General features: G+C 38.3%; 1 protein-coding gene across 1 annotated transcript in view; it reads right to left on the reverse strand.

Moving 5' to 3' along the window:
- LOC105389352 (muscarinic acetylcholine receptor DM1) overlaps positions 1–27,823 on the reverse strand; it is a 70,219-nt gene that overhangs the window by 3,420 nt on the left and 38,976 nt on the right. Inside the window, exon 3 of the mRNA XM_048629393.1 lies at positions 10,410–10,515. Within this exon, the coding sequence (XP_048485350.1) occupies positions 10,410–10,515 (106 nt within the window). The remainder of the gene's footprint in view (positions 1–10,409; positions 10,516–27,823) is intronic.

Consider the following 27,823-nt stretch of genomic DNA (forward strand, 5'->3'; position numbering starts at 1 on the left):
TAAGGGTTAATTTCTCTTGGAAATTACATACATTTATGACTCTTATTCCTGAAGGTGTAGAGAGAGGTGAAACGCCAGCGAGCCTCTTTTCGCTGTAAATTTATAGCCGTATCGCCGTTTTAGAATGAGTTTGATATAATATACAATTTAGAGAACACATTTACAATCTAGAATCTAGATGTGCAGGTTACCTCGCGATGTTTTCCTTCACTGTAGGAGTAAGTGGTAGAATTGTACTTAAATTCCTGAATTTATTGGTAAATCTAAATTAATGGCAAAATTCGTACCCATGGCCTCACAAATGAGAGCTGAGACCTTATCCGTTACGCCACCACGACTCCACAATTTTCATCACCTTCGCCCTAAAATGGATTATTGCTGGACGGAGTTTATCAGACTGAAACGCAGGATATACCTATGTCCTACCTAAATCTACATACTATGTACCTACTCAATTAGAGCTATGTCGTGTCTATCTAAATCAGACGTCGAAATTGTACATGAATATTTGCAACTCGACATCCAATTCCGTGGAGCACTAATTAACTCCGTATTCCTTCCACAAATTAACGGAATTACTCCACTCGTTAATATTGATTGCACTGAGTCAGCAACGTCGGATGTGGATGTAGCTCATATTTGGACCAGATTTGGACGGAACTATTTCTAACTATGGATAGTTATGTATTTATAAATAAACCCTCAAAATTGATGGCGTGACTTTTGCATGGCTGAAGGGATTTTAAGGAATCTACGGTAAATACCTTCCGTCTCGTATTGGGTAAAAAAACAAGGCTTAGTTCTACTCCTCTAGTGAGGCAACTTTTCTGATCGTCTTTAGTTTATAAAATATAGAAGCCCTATGACAGTTTTCAAATTCATACATTTTATTTGTTATTTGTTCGGTATCAAGGGAAACTTTACTGGAATAACGATCTGTAAATCAAATGTGAGTACGCCTATCACAGGATTCTATACTACACAAACATATGGAACGAACAAATGTAACTTTTAGAACTAAAAAGATTGCCTTATATTTTGACAGTGACAGTTGACGATACTGTTCTTTTTTCATATGTTTGTTAACCGACTTCAAAAAAAGGAGGAGGTTCTCAATTCGTCGGGATCTTTTTTTTGTCGTAGCATATTAGGCAAAAAATATAAACTTCATAAAATATCGCAAAAACTATTCACATGACTCTTCAGAGTCATGTCCATTAAAATTCAAAATATAAATAATTTCACCAATAACAGCATATCTCTTTTACGGACGTTATGTGCCAAATTGTCCCTCAAAGCTCTTCAACTTGGCTGCTCGCCAATTCTCCCCTGCAACCTGAAATCACCTTTTCCCCCCTAGCCTTTAATACCTATTTCCCTTACCCCCGTCTCCTAGGCTACGGCAATTTATCCCTGCATGAGCTTAAGCTGAAATGAATCTACATACTTTACAATAGAGGTGAAATGAAGTGCATAGCTTAGATGGCAGTGTTAGTTAGGCTTTGGACAGTGGGTACAAATGGCGGGCGGAAGTGGTGTTGTCCATTCAGCGTAGTTTCTGCGTTGTCTCTGGTCGCTTCTGATTGGAATTCGAGTCGGGAATTGATTAATATTTGATTTATAGCTTTTGGTTTAAGTTTAGTTTGTATCAGCAAGCGAGCGTTTGAGCTTTCCCTTCAGTACTTCAGTATTATACTACTATAGTACTATAAGTAGATACGTCCGGCGCATCCTGCGCTAATTCTTTCAGTACGGTAACGTTATTAACAGCAAGCTAATCAGTATTCTTTGCAACGATTTTCACACACAAGTGCGTCCACCTTATCTTCATTCATGACAGTCCGTTTGGTGCGATATGTACGATACTAATACATACAGGACGCTTAGTTTAAGAGTTAAAGCTGACGTGTCCGCAGTGCTGATCTCCACAGGCCAGCACCCCGAGCTGGCGTCACGCCAGACCAGCAACCAGGTACTCTTTACAAGAATTTTATGTGGATACAGCTTTATGATGGCTACGTTGCATGTATTCATTTAGTGTTCGTATATTTGCAGTTAGGAATGCAAAGCATAACATATTATACAGGTATTTATAAAAAGGGTAAGCCGAAACCTACATGTGCAGGGAATTTTGAATTTTATTTTCGGGCTTAGATATAAAATGCTGCACATGTAGGTTTCAGCCTAGTATACCCTTTTTGCAACATACTGTAGAACATAGTCCGAAGGTTTGACTTCAGCATCCCAAAAGCAATAAAAAACCATCTTACAGCTTAGAAATGGGAGATAAGCTTATGAATGAAAGAAAGAGACCTAGTACTTAGGCATCTCTCCAACATCTCATTTGGAAGAATATACTCCGTTTAAAAGCTCACCGTCAAAATCGGAACACCTTTTATTTTGCACTCGGAGATTAAATAGAGTGCCTGCCTACTACTCCCAAAGTAAATAAAACAAACACATTTCCGCAGTAGTCATTAGCCAACTGGCAAGTCAATTAAAAACTTAAATATTAACAATCAATGCCAAGATCCGAAGACACTCAAAACAAATGGAATAGGCGTGTCGACAGTATTACATTATCAAAGATTTAATGACTTTAGAGGAAAATACACATTCAAAGGATTTAAAAAACTGATTTAGTTTTATTTAAAAAATTGAGATTAATAAGATTTTCAATAAAATAAAAGAGTAAAATACTGCAATCGGCCATTTTGACTGAAACGCCAATCACAGCGCATGACGTCATACTTATGTACGCTTCACTGTGTTTTGATTACCTTACATACTGATTGCGCGTTACGATTGATATATATTTATTGTTTTTGTGATTTATCGACTTTATAACACGAATCTATCTTTAACAATGGAACCAGGTTTTGTTAAGGCAAACAGTGCAAATTTGCCCAGGATCGATTTATTGATCGGTTGGGCGAGTTCCTTGCAACCAGGGGCGTATTTACCCTAGGGCTAAAAGGGCTACAGCCCGGGGCGGCAGGCGGCGAAGGGCGGCCCAGGGGCGGCCGGCAGGCCGCCCTTGTGCTTTAGGTTAGAGGATTAAAAAAGTACAGAACAATATTTTAGGACATAAGCCGTTCTACGGCCCTGAGCCATCTTTCCACATGTTGATTTCATGTCTTAAGAAATTTGATTTAAAGTATGAAAGCCGACCTTTGCTCTTTTCTGAACCGATGGAAGTCTAATTTTTTATCGCCTCTTTTTTTGAAGGAAATCTGAAGAAAAAAGAATTGCCGCACTGCACAACTTTATTTCTAAACGTTCTAAAATGTACTTGTCTATCCAGAAAAATCTTTTTTTTGTTCGGAAGATATCATTATCTTTGCAAATCTATCACCACAATTTCCACAATGTTCTTATACATGTAGGTCGCTATAGGTACTCTACACTTTTTCTTTTTTCGTGTCAGCGAACATGCGAATTTTTAAATTTGTCTAGATCAAAAAGAAGCAACTTTGATAGCATTCTGGTTGGCCTGGAGTAAGTGGCACAGGGGACAGGAGAGTAAATGCTCCATAGTCTGGGGGCGGTACCACAGTCGCATAGGGTGGTACCAACGGTATATATAGCCCCACTTGCAGAGATTGTCCTTGCAGCAGCCTACCTCTGCTCGCAACCGATTGAGTCTTCCAAATGTGCCAGGGGAGCAAGTTTTTCCTCAAGAGGTAGGAAAGGATCCTGGGGCTGCTTTTCCTCCCAGAGCCTTAGCCTTGCGATTTATGGGCTTTCATCCGTTTAGGACACCTCACTATTTTTAGAAACGTTTTCGTTGCAGCTCTTAAGGCGGGAAGGTGCGGCAGTATGTGAGTAAAGTGGATGTCTAGCCTCCTGATGCCCACGGTCCTTCTGTGAGTACTTAACGAGTATAGTTATTACTGCCCAAGCTATATTTTTTCTGGACTAAATGCCCACGGTCCTTCTCCGAGGACGAATAGTTTATGTTTGAACCACATTTGAATTTACCGCCATTATTTTTTGGGATTGCATTTATAGATTTAACATTCCATCACTGACAGCTGTCTTAAGTGTCATCTGAGGATAATCAATCATTCATTGAAAAAACGTCAACAAACGGAACCATGGCGGGGCCACCGTCGACTAAGTAATTTGTAATCTCATTTTACTTAAGCTGCGTACACACCGGCCCAACGAAGGCCAACGAATGGGTTTCGTTGGCCTTCGTTGCTGCAATCTGGACGGATTAGCGAATGCCAACGATCGCTCGTTGGCGTGTGCCATGAGATCATGCAGAAAAACAAAGAATGGAGTAACGACGATATGTTTTCAATTATAATGATGTTGTCGTCGTCCATGATTAAATTGCGAATGAAAGAGAAAAGATCCGGAATCAAGTGCCAACGAACATTCGTTCGAGCACTAATTGAATTTGGACGTATTAACGAACACCAACGAGCATGCGGAGGCCAACGCTAGCGAACGATAAATATCCTTCGTTGGCCGTTCGTTGGCCCGGTGTGTACGCAGCTTTATGTGATCTAATCATTTAATACAATAACTTTAATAAAACCTTATTGTTAAGTATATCAGCAAGTGACAAATACTAATATTTTATCAATTAAGGTTCTAAATAATATTCTATGATCATCCATTTATATGATCATCCATTTATATCCACGGTACTCGTCTGAGTACCGTGGTCTTCAATTAGATAAACGTTTAGTCCTCACTTGAGGACTCTGGACCCCTATACTATAATTTTAGATAGACTTATTTATGTATTTTTATACAGAATATAATGCGAAATCCAAGAAATTGAAGCAGATTTAGCTATGTCGGACATAGATCTCTCGGAGGACGATGATGACGACATAAATGACTCACCATGAACCCATAGAATTTGAATTTTGTGATGATGATATCCAGGAGCAGCTAGCTGAGCCTTTCATTTTATCGAGAACTATCTTACTTTGTTCCTCTATTGATCCCAATAATTATAATAGTTGATGAGTGTAAGAATTTATCTAGAATAAATATAAGTTCTAAACTTATGTAAGACTGATTTACAGTGTTAAGTGTGTTCCTAAGTGGTTCTTATTTCATAAGTTTTGTTATTTCTTACAAATTACCTAATAAATATATTGTCTACCAACAAATTAAACTTTTTTTAACTGCCCACGGTCCTCACATGAGGACTAATTATTTTCGAATTTAAACCTATTGAAACTGGTTCCTTTTTTAATGCATTACCCGTACATACTACTAGGAACACTAAATAATATTTTTTGCGACATTTATTCAAGTTTAAATTTCTGGGCCGTAATCTAGGTAAGCGCAATAGTCCTTGTGTGAGGACCGTGGGCAGATAGTCCTAAAAAATAAAATAACGGCTGGGCGTCAGGAGGCTAGAGTCGCATAATTGTTTGGCTTTCTCAACAAAACATGCCACTTTTCGCCGCATGCTAGGGGGTGCTTTCCCAGCTAGAGAGTAGACTTTGTAGAGCGGTATCGGTTTGAGTCATCCCGTTACTGTACGAACTGTGTCGTTAAGAGCAAAATCTACCTACCTATCATGCGAGGACCTTTCCCATATAGGGCAGGCAAATTCGGCAGCTGAGAAGCAGAGTGCTAGGCTACTTGTTCGTAGGACTTGCGGAGAGGCGCCTCAGCTGGTAGACGTACGCTGTTGCAGAAGGTTGGTTCGGGAGCTGACTTTATTCTTGGTGTTTTGGCAGTGGGTTTTGTACGTGAGGGATCTATCTAGGGACACTCCGAAGTATTTTGGTGACGAGCAGTGCTGTTTTTTTTAAGTATGAAAGCCGGCCTTTGTTATTTTCTAAACCGGTGGAATAGTAAAAAAAAAATCGTCCCGGTATTTTTTTAAGTAAATCTAAAGAAACAAAAATGGTCTCTCTCAGTCGCCCTGCACCAGTTTATTTCTAAACGTTCTAAAATGTACCTACTCGTCTATCCAGAAAAATCTTTTTTTTTGTTCGGAAGATACAAGGTCCAAGGACCAAAAGAAGTCATCCGATGTTGTTTGGCTCTCATTTTTTTTCTAAATGAAAAACTTCGATTCTGTTTTTTGATCATGTTTATTTGAGCCTTTACAATTTTATTGGTAAAGTCTAGAAAATTATATCGGCCAAATGGGCGCCCCCATTTGTACAAATGAGAGCAACTTCCAATAGGGTGATTACTTTTGGCCTACCATGTACCATCATCTATGCAAATCTATCCACAATGTTCTTATACATATGTAGGTCGGTAGGTACTCTACACTGACTGCTCTTTTTGTTTTCTTTCATTCTTTGATGGGGCGGAAAACTACAGGAGCCCAGGGCGCGCAATCTTTAAATACGCCCCTGCTTGCAACAAATAAAGAATTTTGCTCTTCCGAATTTAGAAACGTGAAAACCTCTTTGTAAGTTTATTTTATTAGTATTTATCTTTAACTCTCTCTCTCTCTCTCTCAGCCTTCTGTAGTCCACTGTTGGACATAGGCCTCTCCTAACGATCGCCACCCCAAACGGTCACCCGCCATCTGCATCCAGCGGCTTCCCGCTACCTTCCGCAGATCATCAGACCAACGGGTTGGGGGGCGACCGACACGCCGTTTGCCGACACGGGGTCTCCACTCCAGAACCTTTGTACTCCAGCGGTCGTCGGCTCTGCGGGCTACGTGACTAGCTACGTTATCTTTAACACTAGATATAAATATGACTAAGTAGCAATCAAACTCGTTTTAAACTCATAGAAGTTTATTACGCCGAAGAAGTTTGTTTCGTAGAAGTTTGTTTCGCCGTGCAAGCTTTAACCATTTATCTCTTATTATTTTCTTGTATGGGACATGTACAAACACCTTGTTGGGTGTCGTTATTGATGTATTTTTGCACTGAGGCACTGCACACCACTTATAAACTTTAGAATTCATTTTTAACACAAAAAATACGCAGTGTTTGTTTACTTTGCTGTTGTAAACAAATTTGACGTACGTAAGTGTGACGTCACACACGACGCCATGACACGGCGAGCTGTTTTCGCGCAGTATTTAAAAATGATTATAAAAATGGCTTTAAATTTCCAAAATCTTAAGTTTATTACCGAAATAAAGGTTTTGTTGTAAACAATAGATGGTTATCTGCATTACGGAAGAGGATTTCAAAATCTTTCGCCTTGCCTATTGGCCTCAGAAGTCCCTATAGAAGCGGTTCCCAAAGTGTCCGCCGTAAAATATAAAGTGCCTATTTGTTTAGCTTTCAATGCAGCATACGTGAAGGAAAACATCGTGAGGAATATCTACATATCTAGATTTAGCAAATCTAGAAATATGTGAACCCACCAACCCGCGTGGAGGGAAATAGTCCATGCATAGTAACGTGCGCGTCTTGCGCCCCGTGCTAAGCTAGCTGGATCGACAAAATTAGACACATAGCCGATAAATGTCTGCATGGGGAAGGCCGAAGAGTGTCGTCAATACATATTATATCCAGAAGTTAACGATTATTGGCTGATGCTAAAGTGTAGCGCTGACGAAAAAGATTGGGAGCCTCTGTTCTAAAGTCAATAAATAGACAGAATGAAAGTTTAATTTGTTAGTGATTCAAGCTCTAATGGCGACAACGGCTCAGCACTGAACAGTCGGGAAATAGCGAACTTTGGTCCCCACTCCCTGATAACTTTAATTAGCACTATTAAGGTTTAAACTGAAAGTGAACTTTCAGCATTTCAGTTAGCTTTACTCATAAATTCAGTTTTCATTGTCAGCCAGTAATAATCAGATATAGGCCTCTTCTCTGTCTTCGGCCTTCCTCATCCAGCTACAACTGTCTGCTTGTCTAGTTCTAATACAAGTTATACTCAAAGTATTTTTTCTATTTATATGGCCTAAATTTAATGTGGCTAAACCATTTTTATGCCATTCAAGGTATAAAAAGTCGATGAAAACTTGTAAGTATAAAACTTTTCAGGTGTAATCATTATTACGCTCTAAAAGAGCCACCGCTAGCAGCTGGGGTTAGTCTCTAAACCGACGAAGGAACGAACGAGAATTGCCCCGCAATGGGCACGTTTAATACGACGAGATATAGCCGTTAGCCGTGGTTAACGCTGCAGTTTTGTTTTTCCGAAGCTTCAAAGAATAATACCTAATAATAAATTCATTTATTTCAGGCAATTTTTCATACAATTCATATTTATGAAAAATTGCCATAACCATAGCTGTTAGTAACAAAGAGCTGCGTGAACCACGCTCTATCTCGTTGAATTAAACGTTGCGATTGCATATATAGTATAGAGTAACCCCCCAGCAGCCGGCTGTGGCGCGAAATATACAAAACTGCCGAGTGATCTTCAAAAAGGCGCAAGAATCGCCCCACTTTGGAACTTTCTCGAACAGTTCCCGCGGATCCCGCAAAATGAAGTTTCTACCAACTTATGAACAACCTGGAATGTTCCCGCGCGGAAACCGCTGGATAACCTTCACTGAAGAAGGAGGTGTGTTATACGTGTGTTGTCTGTTTGTAGTCAACAGTAAAAAAGCAACTGCTCAAAAAAATCATTTCCAAAAATATTTATTTATTGGACAGAGGTGAAACGATATAGGGCAAAAGTTAAATGATCAATGTTCATATAAAAAAAAATGGCACAAATCATTCAAAAGTGATGTCGTTATTATTTACAGTTATTTGCTGTATTTTCCATCGAAAGTTATAATAATGTTCACTTGTATTGTCTTTGTGAAACCGTTTCATCCCGCTAAGTGATTGGCTCCAAGTTGGCAAAGTACTTGTATTAGTTCGGCAGATTTATTTTTGTACCAATTTCTACCAATACAACAAACGGAACTTGAGTTACCACAGATAGGTTAAATAAGAAATTAAAAGTAATCCTAACTAATATTATAAATGCGAAAGTAACTGTGTCTGTCTGTCTGTCTGTCTGTCTGTCTGTCTGTTACTCTTTCACGCCAAAACTACCGAACGGATTTGAATGAAATTTGGTATACAGATGGTCTAGACTCTGGGAAAGAACATAGGCTACTTTTTATCCCGGAATTCCCACGGGAAAACTTTTTAAGGCGAAGCGAAGCGCGCGGGAACAGCTAGTAATATAATATATCAATGGAATTATAATAAAGGTAAATGTGTAAGGTAATTTCTATTTTAGCAATAAAGCATATTTTTCTTTTTACCTTATAAATACAAAAAAATATAACAGCGCGTTCAAGGTTTTGCAAAGTTCCCTGGTTTCCGCGGAGCGAGTAATTTACTTGCGAGTTCAACGGCAAAGTTCGTTCAGAATCGCGCGCTCCAAATTTAAAATTTATGCCGTGTGCACTTCGCGCCTCCTTCTAATGAGGTTTGCTGGATTTTCCCGCTGTTTTCCTTCGCCTCGACTTGTTGAGAACAAAACAGAAAGGGTGTTTGTTTTTCGGCTGAACGCTGAGTTACAGAGAAAGTTTTGAAGTATGCAAATCAAAGTTTCATTTAAGAGAATAGCTAGATCAGAAGGGCTAGCACGGGGCATAAAAGATTAAAGGTTTAGCTTTTTAAAAAAAATACATTGATATTGTTCACCAAACTGATTCAATTAAGTTTTGATCACAAAAATTACGGTTTTTGAGGTACCTATAAGTTTGAATCTAACTATAGAAATTGCCTTCGAATGGAAACCGCCGGGCGGCCACCGCAGACGCGGTCGCCCCGTGCACACATGGCGGCGCACAGTGGACGGCGAGCTGCGAGCGCAAGGCCTGAGCTGGACGGAAGCCAGAGCGGTTGCTGAGGACAGAACGGCGTGGCGCACGCTTGTGAAGGCCCTCTGTACCACTGGGGTACCATAGGACAGCAACATAGAAAATTTAGAAAAAAGAAAAATCTATAAACCTTGTCATTTCTTGTGTCAATAACGTACTTAGAATCATGGAGATTCGATAATATTTACAAATAGTAAAACGTTTTATCTTTTTATATCGACAAGCAAGTGCTATACTCTCCTCTTAAGACGGGACAAAAGTGCTCCGTCGCGCTCGCTTGAGGCTGCGCGATGTGAATGAGCTCGATGCAAAACTCTTGTCACGTCAAATGCGCCCTGTGCTAACCCTTCAGGAAACGGTTGCTGCAATCAACAATCTAACAACCCGATAGAAGTTTATATAGATTAGGAAATATAATACATACATGCCAATAAACTCCAGCGTAGTTTGTTTGTGGATTGCAGAAATCGGTTCTATTATATCCTATTATAACTTGCTTAGTTAAGTTCTATCTATGAGTGAGAGCCTAACTGCCAATAAACTGCTGTACTGTCATTTAAATATTTTGTGTTTTCTTTTATGAATAAAAATAAAACTATAAAAAAGTCATACAAACTAATTTCTCCAACCGAATGAACCTCCTAACCACCACATAATAAAGTTTCAATCCCCTCACCTGCTCCCGCCACCGCTGGTCTGTCAACGCGCCGCGCACGTGGTACACGGAGTCCGCATCTCCGGACTCTGACCGCGTGCGCCCGTCGATCTCGCGAGTCTCGTCACTGTGGTGCAGAGGATAGGGTGTTAATTTCAGTGGTGCAGTTGAAGTGGGGGCTTTCGCTCAGCAAAAATGAGGTTGGAAACTGTTGGTAAAAAATACTGATATTTTTTTTATAATTTAAATACAAAATGTGTATTATTTTTAAGTCGTAACAGGGTATACAGACATGGAGATTAGTTTTTCAGCCACTTAACGGCTATTAAATAACAATACTTAAATAAATGAAATAAAACGTTGGGTATTCGATGGAAAATTTTACAATTACTTGTCGATATTCATAATATTACTGAACCATTTATAAAGGCTCCGTCACTGAGGAGAAGAAATGTAGACAGAAACTCCTTGAGCATCTTTTCATGACTTTTAATCATCAAGAAATCTCACGGGAAAAGCAAAGTAAGATATAAATTTAGTCGTCGCTGTAACCAATTATCATAAACCAATAATAATTATACCGGAACAAGTACATTATATTAAAATCATACACCCTGAAATTATACATCGCTAATAAAATGGTTATAAGTGAAAGATATTTAAACAATTAAGTGAAAATGCGAATCCAGTATTCATATTTATATTTATTAAAACTTTCCATAACTTCCCAAATGGGTACTTATAAGATATGGAAAGTTTTACTTCATCATCATCAGCCAATACTCCTCCACTGCTGGACATAGGCCTCTCCCAAGGAGCGCCCCACAATCAGTCCTCGGCCTTACTCATCCAATCACAACCACATACCCGCCTAAGGTCGTCGGTCCAGCGGGCAGGAGGGTGTTGGAGGGAGGGAGGGAAGTTTTACTTACCTTTTCCAAATGCCGACTATATTTTGGTGAAACTTTTTTGGTAAAACTCATGATGAAAACCACGCCTAGATAACGTAACCCCACCAACTCACAGTGTACCAGCGTGGTTGGAAATGGTTAAAGTTTAGTGAGGCAGTAGAAGCAGACATTTATGACATAATTATGTATGGTCTAATCTGGAGTATATTATATTACCATGGGGCATATATGCATTATGCATAATAATATCCATATTTGCACAAAGGTTCCATTAGAGAGTACCAGTGGGGTACCACCACCGAATTTTGTGTCAAATCTAACATCACTTTTATGGATCTTTCATTGCTAATGTGGTGGTGGTGGTAGTACGTTACAGTACCAGGTGAAGGCACTAATCCTCGCAAAAAAGTATATATACTTACATCAAGTACAATAGAAAACGGAACTAGTTACATTAGCGACAATAAAGAGTAAAATCATGAACAGTTGCAAGATGAATCACGCATTTGTTTGGCGGCCCGCCAGTCACAGAGATGTAATGTGGAATAATGGCCATGATTCCCTCATTATTGTCATCTATGGGAGTATATAGCACATATCTAGAATTGTAGTTTTATTTATGAAAGAGAATGTATCTGTAACTGATGTAATGCACTGTCGAACCTGTAAGTACAATAGAACTATAGACTCTCTAATTTTCTCCTATTAATACTAAAATAGTGTGTCTGTGTGAGATATTTGTGTTACATTTATTTCTTTCTTCAATAAGACCAATAAGTTGTATTGTCTCATAGTGAAAAAACCTGGATAGCATTGTAGAAGAACTCATCTATGCCAAGTAAGTACCTTAAATATCATTTGTGAATATGTGGAGGTGTACATTTTGCAGATGAGTAATAATTTAGATAAAACGGCATCATTTTCTACACAATATTACTGAAATACTAGACAAACGAGTTAGAAACACAAAACTATTCATCTCATCTGCAAACTGAAAACTGATCGCGGCCTTCAGAAAAAAAAACTATAACTTCACACAAATATTATGTCGAACACAAACCAAAACCAACCTTATCTGTAATACAAATAGAAATCATAATCTCAAAGCATTTCTCCACTTATCGGGGCACAAAGAACGGGCCCTTGCGAACTCTCATTTCAAAAATCGCTTCAATGAAAAACTGCCACAACCACCACTCAGCGCAACAAGCTATTATGAGCCTTCCATTGTTTACGTAAGATTAAATTCAGTTTGTCACTTGACCAGGAATTTCCTCGCGAATCGAAACGTCTTTTCTCCAACTAGAGTGTTGTTTGTGGTCGCTATTACTTACGTAATAAGGTTTAAATTCCGTCATTAAATCTTCCGCCGATGTACTTTTGGAGGAAACTGTGGGGGGGGGGGGGGGGGGGGGGTTATAGGAAAAGATGTAGACAGTTATCGGAAAACTGTGGGAATTCCAAGGAATAGAAATGTAATGGAATTTGTCGCTTTATCCGTGAAACCGGCATTTAGCGACGCTCTAAACGGAATAAGTTTCACGGAATTATCGGATTATTCTATTCCCTTCACAGCTCTCTCCATTAAGTGGTAGAAGTATTGGAAATTTCACGCTACATTTTGAAATAGCCATCGAGGTTAAACTAATCGTATTGTAAGGTAATACTTTGACTAGCCCAAAAACCCGGAACAAATCTATGTAGCAGAGATTTATAGGTCTAAATCATAATAATATTACATAATTATATTTAATTTGTAAATAATTGTACATACCTAATATCTTGCTAATATAAGAATAGTAGCGACTAGCGCGCAACAAAAGACAACTAAACAAAACAGTAGTCCGCCTGCCTAGTAGTTCCGTGCATTGACGTTGTGCGTCACAAAAGACTTCCTGCCGCGCGAAGTTGGAACAATCGCGTCTCCGCGTCGTCCGCGTGACGTGACACGTCCTTCCGACGTTCACTATCGTCTAGGGACAGTAAGCGCACCGACTAGAAAAAGCTCATATTTTTAAGTGGAAATGCGCTTTTAAACGTTTGCGCTTTCATGTATTTCCTCATGTACATAATATTCTATACGACATAATGTACAATTAAATATTTATTCATTCATTCATTATGTTATACACATTTAATTGCATCAATCATATCTGACTGTGGAGGAGAATTGCCTGAAAATAGGAAGAGGGTCTAAAATGAAATGAAAGTAAAATTAAAGTTTTAAAAATACTGAAAAATCTTTAGTATCTACCGCACCATTATAACTACATTTCACAGTCACTGTCCTGTCTCAGTTATTCATAGCAGCGTAATAAAGGACAGTGGGAGCAGATGGTATCAGCCGACTGTCATGGCGGCTACACGCGTAATAGAAACGCTTGACAGTTCCACAGATAACGCCATCTATTGTGCGGCCCGGGAACTAGGCACGTGTATTGAAATGAACTAGTTGATGCTAATACTGTGACAGATGTGGGATTACGAGACTGTGTGTGCATTGTTCTACGCGTGGACTGTAGGGAAATGTTTGTCATTGGGGAATTAGTCTCAAATTGTTTCAGTAGATTGTTTCAGTAGGTACAGGATGAACAGGTAAATATATATAAGTTACTTAAGTAAAATTTACACGCTCTTGTCATATGCTAAACACAAGAAATAGCTATGGATTGTCACGATAATACTTGAATTGCTTTGGACATTGCATATTATATGCAAACCGAATAACAATTATAATTATTTACCTATTCAGATTCGGTGAAGGAAAACATCGTGAGGAAACGTACATATCTAGATTTAGTACATCTAGATACGTGAACCCACCAACCCGCAGTGGACCAGCGTGGTGGGAAATGGTCCAAGCTTAGGAAGGGAAGGCAGTTTAGACCTTGGGGATATGCACAAAGATTCCACTCAAGAGAGCCAGGCACAGGTACTTATGTACACCCCCACAGAGAATAGAATAGAATAGAATACCTATTCATATGTACAATAATCTTGGTGGACAAAATATTGCTTGAATTACAAATAGTTTTAGGGTATCTGTGGTACCCGCTACGACCTGGACGACCGAATGGCGTAGTGGTTAGTGACCCTGACTACTGAGCCGATGGTCCCGGGTTCGATTCCCGGCTGGGGCAGATATTTGTTTAAACTCAGATATTTGTTCTCGGGTCTTGGATGTGCCCGTAAAATGGAAATAGGCCCGCCCCCTATTACATTGGGACTAACATAACACTCTGGCGAAAAGTGGGTGCAGCAATGCACCTCTGCCTACCCCGCAAGGGAGTACAAGGCGTGAGTGCGTGTTTTTTTTATTTTTTTTTGGTACCTGCTAAAACATACCAACAGAGTTAAAGATAGAACTTAAAAATAAAGTGATTTATTATATCAATCATTTGCACTTAATGTAATTATTAAGATAAAGTAACATAATATTATAATGGTGCAATGGATTCTATTAAGATTCTTCTTTTCTATTCTATTCTTAAGATTTAGGTGTCAGTGCCCTCCATTATGTGACAAATTTGTGGGTAATAGACATAACAAAATAATTTACAAAATTCTTAAATTCATTTTACTTCCTGAAATTATACATCTACTTAAATTACTGTTAAAGTTCATTACCTCAATCAAGAAGCTGGAATACTCATATCTAACAAGATTCTCACTGGTAAGTGGATTCAAAACCTATTGGGAGTCACAGGTGATTGCTGCAAAGCAATCAAGGTATCTAACTTAATTACTTTAATGGATTGTGCTTTAAATGGAACAACATGATACGTCTAGGGATTAACTAATGGTGGTGTAAATCTTTAGCAGCTAGGAAATATGGAAGTACTTAGAGTAATAATTTGCCAACGATTCTAAATGAATGAAGAGTAAGACTGTGGTCTGACCAGAGTAAACAAAATATGCTTACAAGCTATGAAAAAGTTCCACTCACAAAATACCGAAAACAACATACAATTGGTGACAATATTAGTATATTTTGATTCCTGAGAACCACCTGTATTTATCACCTTATCAGTTAGTTCATTCTTTACTGGACTCTCAGTCATATTTTTTTGTAGGATTTCCACTAGAATTCGTGCTTGTATTTTGCGCGTGACGCCATGACTCCCTGTATACGACGAGGGCAGGTGTTGATAGTGTGAAGAGGGTCTGACACGGAGTTTACACAATGTACTCACGTGCTCAAATTTAATGTTATATTTGGACGACTTGATAGTATTACGTAAGAGCGATCGGTGTTGGCCGTTGAATATAGCCTTTTTGTTGAATAGTTAAGTTGTTTGACAAGTTGCAACAGGATCATGTGCACCCACCAATACAAGTTTATTAGGTCATCAATTACCTATATAGGTATTCATTGTAATTTCTGACACTGGATAGAGTAATAAGACTTTCTCGTCTTCATTGATTTCGGAATACCAGGGGCCCTATCGCGAAATCAAAACGAAGTAACATTGACGAAGTAATCAGTGTCAAATTCAATACATTTTGAATCCGAAAATCGTTGTTCCACAAGGTCGTGATAGGTCCACTGTTAAAGTAAGTACGGTTATGATTTTACCCGTTTCAAAGTTCCTGCGACTCTGGGTATATTTTGGTAAAATACGTCAAAGAGCAAAATAAATGTACCTTTGACTCGGTGAGGTTTTTCAGCCTTTTTCTAAGAAATCTTCATGAAAATATAAAGTTTAGATCGTATTTTGCCACCTGACACGTCCACTCTCACTTAAACGAAGGCACTGCCCGCCGCCCGGGTAAGAGGTTTTATATCCGGGTAAAAGGTTTTATATCCGGCATCCCTCTTTCCGGATAAACTGGAAAAGTCTCGGCTCGATACTGAAGCTATGAACTAAGTTGTTGAAGCCATTTCTCTAGTGGGTTTTCAATAATCTCGAGACTTATTAGCTAATTTAAGTTATGTGATTGCTTTTTAGGTGAATTTACCCACCCTTAATAGATTGTAATATTTAGAGTTTAATGCCAAATAATACCAATAAACGGTTCCAGGTATAAATTCTTAGTGACGCCCTAGTTCGGCATCGAACCTTTGATATATGTACCTGATGGTCATCACCGTTTCTAATTCGATAATTTAGTTGACCTAATTACCCATCAAGCTTCAGGACAGCATCGCTACTTACACAAGACAGGCTGTCTTCTTAATAAAAAGTTTTCTACAAACTACGTACAGTTCCCCAAAATTGATAATGCACATAGAAATCTTCGTCATTGTTCGGCAACGGTCGTATTCCCGAGCGTTAGAAAACTATTATGTATTTAGAGTGGTTAAGTGCATTTTCTTCATGAAATTTTAGTAGAATTATGTAATTGGTGCTAAAAGAGATAATTGATTTATCAGTAGGTACTTACAATATCTCTTTAACGCCGTACTTTGTGTAATTTGGTGTATTATTTTGTTACTAATTGAGTGTACTCAATTAGTAAAATAGCTACTGCACGTACTTAGTACCATTTAGTACTAAATATGTAATGATGTTCGCTCTTAAATGAACAGATGTTGCGGCGGGCAGCAGGCCATTCTAGGTTACGAAAAAATAAATTTGCGAGCTCTGCTACTAACCACGACTCTATCTCATTAAAAACACACACACACACGCACTCACGCCTTGTACTAATGTACTCCCTTGCGGGGTAGGCAGAGGTGCATTGCTGCACCCACTTTTCGCCAGAGTGTATGTTAGTCCCAATGTAATAGGGGGCGGGCCTATTGCCATTTTACGGGCACATCCAAGACCCGAGAACAAATATCTGTGTTTAAACAAATATCTGCCCCGGCCGGGAATCGAACCCGGGACCATCGGCTCAGTAGTCAGGGTCACTAACCACTACGCCATTCGGTCGTCTATCTCATTACATTTAACATACCAATTGCATGGCTTATCGCAAATTCAAAACGAAGTAACACTTACGTTCAATACAATTTGAATCCGAAAATCGTTGTCAAAACAAGCTCGCAATAGGGGGCCAGCACTCATTCGTTCTTTTTCTATAAAGCTAAATTAACCCGCTAGCAACGGGAGCAGCAAATTAAGATAAATAACTTCTCAGTGCTTAGCACCAGGTGGCGCTAGCACGCTCGCTACAAGTTGCTTTTAGCGGTTACTTCGCTGAATAAACCTATTTACTCGCTAGACATAGATGACCGAACGGTGGTTATATACCTATACTCTGACTAAAGCTTTGGAGTTCCCGGGTTGGATTCCCGGCCGGGATGGATATTTGATCACACGTCATGGTACTCTTGGTAGTGCCGAACCAACGTTAAAACCCCCCGATATTCAAGTAAAGTCCCATTACCTATGACCAAAAAAAAACAAAAGACTACCACAGACAGATACACACACACACAGATACGCAGTCACGTTAAACTTATAACACCGTGTGGGGGGTGTAAAAACATCCTCAACTGAAACCAAACTAATTACAAATCCAATACATCGTCGAGATATCACACATACAAATTGCGCTCCATCTAAAATGTATTGCACTGCAATTTCTCTCAAGAACTTGGAATTTATTCTCGCTTAGCCGGTTTTTCTACCGCGACGACGCGACGTTGACAAATGACTCTGGGAGACGCTTTCTGTAGTAAAATAGACCATTAAAGTGGGTTTACCTCGACCACAGTTCAGAACCTAGATTCTGGTGTCACAGACACAGCTGAGCGACCATTGAGCAACCGTAACTCTGGATTCATTCCCGCGAAGGTCTCAGTAACGTTTTTTAAAAGGTGACGCTCGCAACATTTTTTTGGCAATAAATTAGATTTTTGACTAGTTCTATAAAAAGGTGTAAGTATTGTTTTAAAACGTTGACTTCCGAACATCAACTACTAATGTATTAATTCTATATATTATTTTATGCTTATAATATGGACTACATTGTCTGAAATAAATGATTTTATTTATATTTATTTATATAAACGTTTTTCCAACGGACTCTCGGAAACGCGTAAGCTTGACTTCTACTACGCTTGAGATCCAAATGGAAAATGACGGTTTGCGATTTGTTAAGGAGGAGAATAGACTTACTTAGTTATAAAACTAGCAATGCTGCCCGGTTGATAGCAAAAGCGACGCGACTTGAAGGTTATTGAAGGAGTTTCGGACAGTATGGACGTCCACCGGATGTTTTAATTAATTTAAGGAAATACCTAACTATGACACCAAAAAACATTTTAAAATAAAGTTCTTTGCATATATGTTTTCCATTTCCCAGAGACATAAAGAATTTTTTTAGGCAACTAACTATGTCTGAAAGATAACTTTGAGTCAACATAAAATACCGTAAAACAAAACTAAAATAACAGAAATGTACAAATGGCGGTCTTATCTCTAAAAGCGATCTCTTCCAGACAACCGTGGTAAAATGAGAGAGTAAATCATAGTAAAATATGCATATAATTTCCTTATGCCTAAAAACCTTTTTTTATTTAAGAAAATTATATAATTCTATCGTCTTTAACTGCATTTATAAATGAACAAAATAAAACCATGCGTAAAAAGCAAAAAAAAAGTTCTAGATTAACTCATTATCTTCCTGAATTTTGGTGAAACTAAATCTATGTTATTTCCCCAACAATTTGGGTCGCCGGAAGTGCAATAAGATATTACTTCCGGTTACAGGGTTTCAGTGGGACCAGGGATAACATGAGGATGGGGGTTAGCCTTTGTTTAGTAATGTGTATGTTATACATACTTTATACTCCCTATTATAACTTTCCCAAAATGTCTGGTTTAAAATAAAAGGAATGATTCGGCAATACCTTGTGTGTATGTCGCAGGCATCTGGTTTAATCTCCTGTTTGATTGAACCGCTAGCCCGTTCATTGGATGACGCTACTCAGTTGTATGACTAAAGAACAACTCGTCAAGTGGTTGACTGTAACGTCCAACGTCTTGACTGAACGTTATTCAGCGAATTCGTTAAATAAATGGGATATAGTATAGCAACTTTGTAATGTCTGGTTAGGATGAACATGACCAGACAAGAGTCAACAAAAAGACTATGTTACAAAGCTCTCATCTCACAAATTAACTAAACAATAACGATAAACGTACCTTGATATTGTTGTTCATAATTATCCAGTTTCAGAACATTTTTTTCTTTGAAACTACCCGCCGGCGGTGTAATAATAGGTAAATCCATGTTGTCACACTATTTTAACATAAATAACGCACTTTAAAGCTAATTTATTAGCAAAAAGTAACAATACAAGTGCTTTTTGTGTCAGCTGTTCGCTGTTAGACGCCATATTTGTTTTATTCACCACCTGACTGATTTTAAGTCGGCTAACTATTTGGACGTTTTGTGACGCTTGTACAATCAACGTTCGGCCTAGTCATACAACTGAGTAGCGTCATCCAATGAACGGGCTAGCGGTTCAATCAAACAGGAGATTAAACCAGATGCCTGCGACATGTACATATTATTATTTATTTTACTTTTCTATGCCTATTATTTGTACATATTTTTGTTTTCTATGCAATAAGGTTTTGTAAGTTAATAAATATGTAGGTACATTTTCTGTGTCTCCTAAAAAAGTAAAAAGCATAGGTACTACTATACATGCATACTTAAACTCTGTTCAGCCGTTTTGACGTGAATAAGTAACGACCATACACAAACACACATACTTACAAAGCTTTTACGTTTATAACACTAGTTAGATACACTTCCCGTTTCTCATAAAACTGTAGATAATAATTCAGCGAAGGTTGTTTGGCTGTTGGCGACTTCAAATGTCTCCCACTCAGCACTTGTAGGGTTCTCGAGCGATCGTCTTTTGTCTCCCGTCATTTTGCAGCTACTTTTATAATAAGCGTCACGCAAAATCGACGCTAAATTTAGAATGTTCGCGGGATGAATCTTTGGCTAATACTTGATACTTAAGCTGGTAGATCTTGATCCAAAATGAGAAGAACTATAGAAGTAAAGAGTATTTGAACAGAGAACTTGAGTTCCATCATCAATACTTTGTAGTTTAATGGGAAATTGTGATATTTTGACTTTTCCTTCATTCACATTGTGATATGATTACGAGTATGTAGCCGGATTAGCTACACAAAGTTTATTATACGGAAACTCCTAAATTGGGTAAATAATAATTGTCAGGGGATTTTCTAACTTCACCAAATCAGGTTTCTATTTCCGCCTCGAAACTTTATATCGCGCCGAGAAAACTAACTTTGCACCAGAGACAAGTGCCAACACCAAAAAATATTTTTAATTTCTGACACTCTCGTGGTAGGGCTAAGTACCATTTAAGGGTCTGCAATAGGGAATCGAGGGTTGGCATTGTCATAGAATTATGTAGTAAATGATGCTCTACAGCCTTGAAAAAAATCACACAGGTAGCCGAAGAGTCTAGCTAGGTGCTGAATCATTCGAATTTAAGTAAATGATTATGGATAACTGTAAATTAAATTCAGAATATCACGAAAAACCAGGAAATGATACTCCCGTATTGTAACAACTGTGTGGTAATTATAAAGAATTTTCACATGATTCTTATCAAATTATAAAGATAAATACTTGGACTAGGCGCTAAATACCTTGTTTTTAAATAAACACACACCTATTTTGTGTAAATTAATAATAAACTTGAGCAATTTTTTTCCCTCAAATCTTCATACAAATATCTATGGCGGCTTTATGTGTTATAAAATCATAAACACAAGTGACGTTTGACTCAGTCGGCCGCTGGCCTCCAAAGAAGGGTCACGTCGGTTTAGGCAGCACTGACAGCTCGCGATCTTTTCGTGTACAGATACAAAATCACTGCACATTGGTTGTCATTGCACTTTTTCAACTTTTATGACACCAACATAATTTGATTTGAAATTGAGGAAGCATAATTCTTACACTATATTCAATACATTAAATTAAATTAGATAGTGGGCAATGTTCTCGCGTGACATTACAGTCTCGTAAAGTACCGATGAGGAGCTGGAATATAGGGAATGGATCTAAGTGATGACAAAACGTAGGAACATTAGATTAGGATTCAAAAACACAGTCTCATGGTGCTGGTTGAGGTATGGTCTTGTGAGGATCTGATGAGGGCAGTAACAAGGTGGTGACTGAATTTTATTTCAAAGATGTTAATAGCTAAAAGCATCGAGTTTGAGCTATTAAGTATGTTTTTCAGAGAGACAGAAAGATATTTTAGGTTTCCTCTGGATTAGTTAGGTTTACTGGGTTTACTAAATTCATTCGTTAACGTAAAATTGACAATGACGGAATTTCTTCTATAGACAGTAGTTACTAAAAAAACCAACGATAGATGGTGTAATTTGCAGAAGTACCTATCTAGTCACCCTGTCACGGGGTGACTTCGGTTGGTAACTCAGAAAAAATACTAGGTATATGTTTTTGCATCAATAATAAAAAAAACAAGAAAATATTCAAAGTTTCCATCCTCGCACACAAATCACAAACTCATGCCTTGTTCTAGGAGCAGGGTCTACCCTAGTGCATTTCCATGACCACTTTTCACTTGTGTCCCACCGGTTTCAGTGCTCAGCGGAATAGCACCATTGACCATTATTATTCTGAGATATCATCACTTCTTATTCGGAGTTACCCAACATAAAAACACGCCATCTATTGAAATCATTTTTTATTTAGGATTTGTCTATGGTGTGGTCCCCAAATTTAAGGGTAAAAGCAAAATAATAATATTTTAACCTTTTTTATACCTATTATATTAAAAGACCTGTTCAACGATACCCTACCTACACCATCAAAATAACCGGAAAAAATATCAGCCTCAATTTACTTGTATGGGAGAGGGAGTACCCCAATATTTTTTGGGGTACTCCCCATATCTATGCAAAATATCAGCTTGATATCTTTACCCGTTTCTGAGAAAAAGGGCGGTGACAGACAGTCAGTCAGACAGACGGACAACAAAGAGGTCTGTTGCTTTTTTCCTTTTGAGGTACGAAACCCTAAAAATAAAATAAAATATTATTCGGCTACCAAAAAATATACTTACAAACATACATACATACAATCGAATAATATTACACTCCTCCTTCGGCAGTCGGGTAAAAACAAGTGAGACAGGGGTTCATTCTGAACTTTTGTTCTACGAGTTTTAAAAATTAACAAAAAAAACCTTTTTCATAGAAACTTTGATGACACGTGACTTTTTACCATGGAAAACGAATATTTTTTTTCGCGAATTTGCAAAACTCGTAGAACAAAAGTTGTTCAGAATGACCCCTTGAGTCATCCCCTTTCGGCTTAGTATACCCTTAGTATCTACACTTTAATACCTGTAGTTACCTTTCTACAAGTAAGTAAATACTACATTTGTTTAGAAAGGTAATCGGGTTCCGAGGCGTGTTTTGAAACTATACAAGGCCAGAACGCAGAGGGTGGGACTGCTCACGTATAGTTTCAAATTAAAATGGTGCCATGATTTACTTGAAAGTATACAAGGCCATTACGCACTAATAGCGTATATTTTCAAGTAAGTTGGGCCAAAATTATGGCTTGAAAATATACTGCAGCCGTTACCACTGCGTACTAATTGTGTATATTTTCAAGTGCCAAGCGGCAATGGGAGCACTTGAAACTATACGTGATTAGTTACCAACTAGTAGGTTTTTATATTTAATACCCATAGATAGACAGGGTAGGCTTGATGAAAAACTTGATGAAAAATATGTCTCTAATAGGTTTATAGGGTACCTAATACACTCACGAGCAATCAATAAGTCCAAGTTGCAAAATGTCAACACCAAATGACCCCAATTTTAAAAACATTTCATTTAAAATTTGATCAAAATTTACGTTTTTAGTTGGTTATAATAATATTTTGATGCGTTGTTAAATGTACTTTAATATTGCCGACGGCGCGGCGTCATTAAGCTAGTCTTTTTGGTTCAGGAGCTATCGTCACTGGAACTTTTTTATTTCTCGTGAGTGTAGTAGGTGTTACTCTTAATTCATAGAAATAATAAGATATTAGTATTCTTACTTGCAAGTATAATGGCTGTTAATATCAATTAAATTAGATTTTGTTAATCTTTATTTATTAACTTTCTATAGGTATGACAGGCAGAACAAGTAAATTGTAGTCATGTACATTTACCGAAATAGTTAAGTAAATCAGAATCAGCATGTATAAATTATATGCGACAAGTACGCCAATCAAGCAATGTGCGTAATAGCAATGTATATTTTCAAGAACGATTCAGTAAATCCCAACTTGAAAGTATACGCGATTAGTACACACAAACAGTGTATATTTTCAAGTAAAATAATATTTTTTTTCACTTGAAACTATACAGTGCTAGTACACTATGGGTGCGTTCTGGCCTTGTATAGTTTCAAAACACGCGGTTCCGAGTATGGAGAAAAGTGGCACCCCTATCAATTTCTACTCTTTCCTGGTGCTTACCAGTGTAATTAAAAATTATACTTACCCTCAAATCACTACTTGAAAATAATTGTCAATAAAGTTGGTGAGTAAAAGTTTATGACCCACTGTGCAAACTTACATGTGTGCGTGTCACTGCGTGTGCTGTGTGAAGAGCATTGAAAACCCAAATTTGGCGCGGCACGTCACCCTGTACCGGGCCTTAAATAAAAAAATAACTCCTATATTGAAGTAGTTGGTGAACAGTAGACTTGTTTACGCAGTACATTTGAGAAAACATAGTTTTGTCTCGCTCTTTCGCAGTCTTATTAAGAATTCTGTTTTATAAGGGCTTTGCTTTTACAAGATTTAGTAGCTCTTACAGAAATTGGCTATCAACGTTTCCTTTCCGTTAAAAAGGTTCTCATTATTCCTCGCAGTTGTTTTATAGAAGTACTGGCGCTTACATTAAAATATGATTAACTTAATTTAGTAGCAAGAGATCCAATCTTAGACAAAAATAATGTGCAGAATCTGAAAATAAAAACTAGCTACTTGTTGGATACACTATGTTTCAGTTACTTATCAATATTATTAACATGATTATTATTAATTTACATGTAAATTCAGTTTACATAATTGCGTCAACTTGTATGAAATCTATGTATACTTAACACAAATGCAATTATTTTAAGTTTAAAACACACAGTAAACAATGCAATAATAACAATAGAACGCCGCAATAAGGTTGATTTTCGCCATTGACTTATATATTACTAGGGTAAGGACAGGGCCAACCGCTCAAAAAATTGGCATCCTCGCGCTGGCCCCAAAATCTCATATACCTTTCATAATTTGTTTGAATTAGGGCCAGCGCCTGGGTGACATTTTCTTTAAGCAAAATGTTGTTACGAGCTTCTTCTTCTTCTTCCAGTGATCTTGAGCCCCCGTCTGGTCTCGCCGAGGGCATCAGGCCTCAATTCTTACTTTATTCTACTGTACCTGGTGTATAGCGGAATAAAGTAGGACTTGAGAACAGTCTGCCAGTGCTTCTTGACCCCCCGCGTGGCTGATGGTCCATGGGGCGACGGGTCTTCTGAGGTTGGTCTTCAGTACGACTTGATTGGAAGCTGGCTAGAGATAAACTCGTTCATTGTGTAAGATTTGAGTCAAATTTTGCACAATGAATGAGTTTATCTCTAATGAACGTGTTTATCTCGAATTTATTTATTTATTTATTAAAAAATTGTATACCAACAATAAATTTTCAATTTCATTACGAATTATTAATTATATATACATAGTTCTGTGTAAATTTATCAATTACAGGCACACACAACATTCATAATTTTAAATCAGTTTCCTTAACAATATACCTACGTTCCCAGATTAAATTATCATAGTAATGGACGAGTTTAATATCTCGAATTTACGACATCAAATCATTTGACGTCGTAAATTACTAGTAAGCAGTTCAAGAAAGAAAATAATCTTCCATATCTTACCACTTTACAAGTTTACAGTTCTTTCTCTCGAAAATACTCAACACACGACATAACTCGATGGTTACATAGGGCATGTCGAGTGCATGAAAATTGCCATAATTGTTGCATCTCATTAAAATTCCACACACAATCATATTTTTCCAAACCTATGATTTGGTATCCCTGAAGAGGTATCTAGGAAATAAATCATAGGTGCAATTTTAGGTTAAATGCATATTCTTGGGCAAAGTGAGCGTGAACAAGTCGGAGAACAAAATTTGTTCAGACTTACCAACTGACTCACCCCCTTTCAGCTTAGTATACCACTTTTGCAACAGCCTGTATAAAAACAGTAGGTATGGTTTACTTAGATTCATCATCATCATCATCACCAGCCTATGTCAACCCACTGCAGGGTATAGGCCTCCTCCATGTTATGCCAAGTCCCACGGTCCTGTGCTACACTCATCCAGTTTGGTCCAGTCACTCTCCTAATGTCATCGGACCAACGGGTCGGCGGTCTACCGACCGATCGCCGTCCCTCCCTCGGCCACCACTCCGACACTGCCTTGGTCCATTTGCCGTCTTCCCGCCTTGCCAGATGCCCTGCCCATCTCCTCCTCTGCTTCGTGATCCGTCTCCCAACGTCTTCAACCTTTGTCCTGCGTCGAATTTCTACGTTCGGGATACGGTCCACTAGCGAGATGCCTAGCATGGTGCGCTCCATGGCTCGTTGTGCTACTTTAATATTTTGCATGCATGTCTTTGTGAGCGTCCATGTTTCGGCACCATAAGTGAGGGTAGGCAGCACACACTGGTTGAAAACCTTGGTCTTCAGGCACTGTGGCAGGCTAGATTTAAAAACATCTGCTAGGTTACCAAAGGCAGCCCGCCCTAGCTGAATTCGTCTAGCGATCTCCTTTGTCTGCGAGTCTTTGTCAAAAGATAAACATTGTCCAAGATATATGTACTTGTCCACAACTTCTACTGAGCTGTTGCCTACTGTTATGTTAGGTACGGCTGTAGGACAACTGATCATGATCTTGGTCTTGGACATGTTCATCTTCAGACCGACGCGCAGAGACGCTACATGCAATTCTTCAAGCATCTTTTGGAGATCAGCAACGTTCTCAGCTAGGAATACTACAATAAGGTCGTCGGCAAAACGCAGGTGCGACATGTAAATGCCGTTGATATTAACACCTCTCTCGTCCCAGTTTAAAGTCTTTAGTGCGTCTTCTAAAACATTTGTAAAGAGCTTGGGATAGAGAGTGTCTCCTTGACGCACGCCTCGGTTAATTGACACAAGGTCAGTTAGACTATGCATTGCGCACCTGCATTGTTGCCTCTTTGTACAGCTCCCGGAGTACATCCACATATCGCTTGTCAATGTTGCAGCGATGGAGAGCATGGAAGACGGCCCAGTGCTCGACTGTGTCGAATGCCTTTTCATAATCTACAAAGGCAAGACACTAGGGCCGGTTGTACTCTTTGTATTTCTCCATCAGCTGTCTGACTGCATGAATGTGGTCAATAGTCGAGTATCGACTCCGAAAGGCGGCTTGTTCGACGGGCTGGTAGTCGTCGAAGCAGTGGTTCAGTCGGTTGCACAGGACCTTGGCAAACACTTTATAGACCTGAGAGAGTAGGCTTATTGGGCGGTAATTGGGTAATTTGGTCTTGTCCCCTTTTTTGTGAAGGATCGTGACTATAGCATTTTTCCACGCTTTTGGTGCTATTGCGTTTTTAAGCACTTCGTTGAAGAGTTTAGCTAGCATTCTCAGTGAGGGAAGTCCACCAGCTAGAAGCATTTCCATATAGACTCCTAGTTAGATTAATCTATGCGAACAAAGGTGACTCGTTGTAGCGTGGAACATGGTTGTCAGGAGTGACAGAGACAAACGATGCGAACACCTATTGTTGTCTGTCTCTAACTTGATAATAAGTTCAGTTTGTAATGTGTAATTCTCTAGATGAATATGATACAATAAACTTTAGATAACAATGGCGAATTTGGAGGGGATTGTTCATCATAATTATTGCTATTTACTTATTAAGTACAATCAGCTTTTTCAATCTCATAAACACTCTTTTCTTTTCCATTCCTTCATTCAAACGATGAAATTTGATGTTTCCTAAGCTATAAAAGTGCATAACTACCCTTACAGTTCAGAATGTGTAAATTTTACTGAAAAAAAACCTGCATAATTATGTAATTTATGGATTCTTCTTAGTGTCTGTGATTCCTTGGAGGAAAGTATAAATCTTCTCCCAAAGCAATCTAAAATAATTACTAATTCCTGCAACCTTTTGTCGGTAAAACACACACGCAGAGAAATGCTGAAACTCATATCACTCTTTTATTTCGTCTAAAGACAAATATATACAGTTTAAAACATACGAATCCCGAGAGTGTAGAATACATTAACCGAGATAATGCCATGGATTTACTTGAAGAAATGGCGTCTACGCTCTGAAGGGAATATGTTTTTTTTTTAGTTTTTCTCCTCGTTGCTCTAAGCCAAATGTAAATAAGATTTAATATCACACACATTAGACACGCAGTGGACATATTACTTTAAAATTAAAGAGCAATTTTATGAAAAACTGTAGAGTTGAGAAAACAAATCTTTT

Source organism: Plutella xylostella, chromosome 23, assembly GCF_932276165.1.
Source record: "Plutella xylostella chromosome 23, ilPluXylo3.1, whole genome shotgun sequence".
Lineage (NCBI taxonomy): Eukaryota > Metazoa > Arthropoda > Insecta > Lepidoptera > Plutellidae > Plutella > Plutella xylostella.